General features: G+C 28.9%; 2 protein-coding genes across 2 annotated transcripts in view; one reads left to right on the forward strand and one right to left on the reverse strand.

Annotated features, from left to right (window-relative positions):
• The window catches only part of LOC108751033 (venom serine carboxypeptidase), a 2,383-nt gene extending 1,019 nt beyond the window's left edge, over nt 1–1,364 (forward strand). Inside the window, exon 2 of the mRNA XM_018490963.1 lies at nt 193–1,364. Within this exon, the coding sequence (XP_018346465.1) occupies nt 193–1,311 (1,119 nt within the window). The 3' untranslated portion in view covers nt 1,312–1,364. The remainder of the gene's footprint in view (nt 1–192) is intronic.
• Nucleotides 1,365–2,671: 1,307 nt separating this feature from the next.
• Nucleotides 2,672–3,698, reverse strand: part of LOC108751071 (lysosomal thioesterase PPT2 homolog) — a 1,548-nt gene continuing 521 nt past the window's right edge. The window contains exons 2-4 of the mRNA XM_018491017.1: nt 3,322–3,571; nt 3,131–3,249; nt 2,672–3,059 (exon numbers count right to left, since the gene is read on the reverse strand). Coding sequence (XP_018346519.1) covers nt 2,706–3,059; nt 3,131–3,249; nt 3,322–3,571 — 723 coding nt within the window. The 3' untranslated portion in view covers nt 2,672–2,705. The remainder of the gene's footprint in view (nt 3,060–3,130; nt 3,250–3,321; nt 3,572–3,698) is intronic.

A 3,698-nucleotide genomic window follows, 5' to 3' on the forward strand; every position in this document is an offset into this window, starting at 1 on the left:
AAGAATTTCCATTTTTTTAAATTTTATTTTTAAAATTTATTTAATCTTGTTAACATATTTTCTACGAGTATGACACATAATTCTTCAGGCATTAAAAATTATATAGATTGTATGATTAGGTAGTTCATGATTCCATTATAATTTAAGTTGGTTTACAATCAAAATTAAACAATCATTATTTGTGTGCCATAGCACAATCCAAAGACTGCACCAGTAATATTATGGCTGCAAGGTGGCCCAGGAGCAACTTCTATGTTTGGTCTTTTTATGGAAAATGGTCCATTTATAGTTACTGCTAACAAAACTTTGACAATGCGAAAATATTCATGGAATATAGCACACAATTTAATATATATTGACAATCCAGTTGGTACTGGATATAGTTTCACTGATGATGAAAGAGGATATGTAAAGAATGAAACACAAGTAGGAAAAGATATTCTTACTGCCTTGGTACAATTCTTTTTGTTATTCCCAGAGCTACAAAACAATAATTTTTTTGTCACTGGTGAATCATATGCTGGTAAATATGTACCAGCAGTGTCTTATACCATTAACAATTATAATGTCAAAGCAGAAACAAAAATTAACTTAAAAGGCCTTTCCATTGGTAACGGACTGTGTGATCCAGAGAATCAATTGCTATATAGCGATTATTTGTATCAACTCGGGCTGATAGATGAAAATGGGAAAACTCAATTTCAAGTATATGAAAACAAGGGTCGCGAGTTGATTAAACAGAAGAAATATCTCGAAGCATTTGAAATATTTGATACACTCCTTAATAGCGATCTAAATGGCACGCCATCCCTATTTCAAAATTTAACTGGTTTTGATTATTATTTCAACTATTTGTTTACGAAAGATGGCAATGATTCCGATTGGATGTCTGAATGGATTCAAAAAGCTAACGTCAGACATGCTATACACGTGGGCAATAGCACTTTTCATGTTGAAACCAAAACTGTCGAGGAACATTTAAAAGAAGACGTTATGCAATCCATAGTACCTTTATTGACAGATCTTCTGCAGCATTATAGAGTACTTATTTACAATGGACAATTAGATATTATCGTGGCATATCCACTCACGGAAAATTACTTAAAAAATTTACAATGGTCTGGAGCAGACAAGTATAAGAAAACGTCAAGAAAAATATGGATGGTTGGAAACAAAGTAGCGGGCTATACAAAAAGCGTTGACAATTTAACAGAAGTTCTCATACGAAATGCAGGTCATATGGTTCCTTCGGATCAACCGAAATGGGCATTAGATCTTATCACACGTTTTACCCATAATAAAAAGTTCTGATCTAAATAATTATGTGGATTATTATATTGAACGTATGTGATAACAGTTTTGAATTTTTTATTTTAAGATAAATTTTTTCTAATATGATATGTATGTATATATCTATAGGGAGTTATAAAATACATAGATCAAATATAACAAAAGTTTTAAAAAAGTTGTAAAAGTATTTGCCATTTGTTGTTCCGAACAATAATTTTTCAGACATTATAATGAAGACGTTAAAACTCAATTATAGATTACAATTAGATGACTATTATTTTTTTATCTTTATCTTGAACTATATATTTAACTTTTATCGTCTTCCACAAAATTACCGTTTAGCCGAACGATGTTTAATTGTAATCTATAATTGGCTTTTTAACTTTAATGTTTGATAAATTACTGCTCGGAGTGGCAAATACATAGCAAATATTTTTATATTTTTTCAAGAACATTCTTGTTATAATTCGCGAATGTTGGGACCTGTATATATAGACATTTAATAATATAAGGCAATTTTTGAGATGCTAACAATACTTAAGACACTCTTAAAATACTCTGAAAAATAGTCAAAGAAAAAATAATAGTCATAAAATAATAATTTTGTAATGGAAAATCTTTAATAAAGTTATTAATGAGTATAAAAGCTGTTCAAAAATTTTTCCTATTTACTTTATACATATAAATCTAAATAATTTACATTAAATAAATTTTCCTATTACAAGTAATTTACACTATTTTAATTTTCACTATTTTTAAATATATAGATTCAGACTTCATATTTTGTATATGGTACGTATAAAAAATTAAGTATATGTATAAAAAATCTTATTGTGTGCTACATACATTAACAAGCATATATATATATAGCATACAATTAGCATGCATGCACACAAAAACATGTGCACCCATACAGATATATGCATGGTGGAAGTATAAAAAGTACTCTTGCGCATTTTAAACATAAGAAGAACATAATATTCAGAAGCCGCCATGTTGCCGCGGTCTTTCCTTTGGAAATCGAAAAAAATGTAAATTTCTACATCCTATTTTTTCGGAAACTATTTGTACACGTTTTTGATACGTACTCATATCCAATATGTCACTTCAAAGTTATTGCGATGTAAATGTCTAAAATAACCGCATCTGGTTATGCACAGAACGGTCGATGAAATTAGTTACGAAATTAGTTTCGAAAACGAGCACACCTTTTTACTTCCACCACGGGTACATATCATAAATTTATATTAACCTATTTGAGTATAAAATGCGAGAAACAAAATATAAAAATAATGTTCTAATTTAAATTTGTTAGACATGGCAATATATATATATAACAAATAGTAATTTGTGATATAATATTTGTTATATATTTGGCAAGTTTTCAATTTTATTTTACTTAAATTTTATTTTATTTAGTCTAAGTATGGTAACAAAAATTGATCTACTATAGAAATATTTCTATGCCATTCAGTATGAGAAATTCCAGGCACTGTGATGATCTTTAACTTGCCTTGTTTATCTAACGTTTTTAAACCAATAGTATCAAATTTATAAATATTTCTATCACGCATGTCTATCACTGTGTTGTTATTGTCATAATATCCAAAATGACTGCTTTCCCATGGAGTGATAACGCCATCGTTCGGTCCTCCAATAAGTATCATATGTTTCAACTTAGTTAAACCTATTTTATAGTCAGAATTGTTGAAACTGTTGATTTCATTGTTCACATATGGTAGAAACTTGTTGTACTCATAATAAAATTCCTGAAAAAAAATGTATATTAGAATATACAATAATATACTTGATACATAAAATAAAAGTTAAAGTTAGTAACTTGATGATGAGGATCATTCCAATAATTTCCAACACTGGTGTATTGTCCAAGTCGTGAATAAAAGAGTTCATAAGCAGTCTCACAAGCTAAATCTGGGAAAATCAAACGCAGAAAACGTGCTGAAATCAGAATTTTATAATTAGAACAAAATCTTTGTTTTATTTTCTATTTGTATATCATAATATGCGTACTTCCGTATTGCCCCGCTTGCGGTGAACTTAAGGAAATAAAATTTCTAACATTATGCATAGGAAATCTTTGCAATATAGCTCTAGCTAATAAACCTCCTTGACTATAACCTATTAAATTAATCCCCTCAGGAAATGCAGCACCTATAGAAAGCACATCCATGCCTATTTCCTCTACCTGTTTCCACATTGGTTTTAGACTACTCCAGCCTGCGAATCTAACAGTGTTGTACACTGGAGTTCCAGGATGCATCTGTGAAGATATGTATATTAAATATAAAAAATTTTAATCTTTTTACAAAAATTCATATATCATAAATTATATATATATATATATTTTTTTTTTTCCGGTTATGTATATACACCTAAACTTTTTAAAT

Source organism: Trachymyrmex septentrionalis, unplaced genomic scaffold (assembly GCF_001594115.1).
Source record: "Trachymyrmex septentrionalis isolate Tsep2-gDNA-1 unplaced genomic scaffold, Tsep1.0 scaffold40, whole genome shotgun sequence".
Taxonomy (NCBI): domain Eukaryota; kingdom Metazoa; phylum Arthropoda; class Insecta; order Hymenoptera; family Formicidae; genus Trachymyrmex; species Trachymyrmex septentrionalis.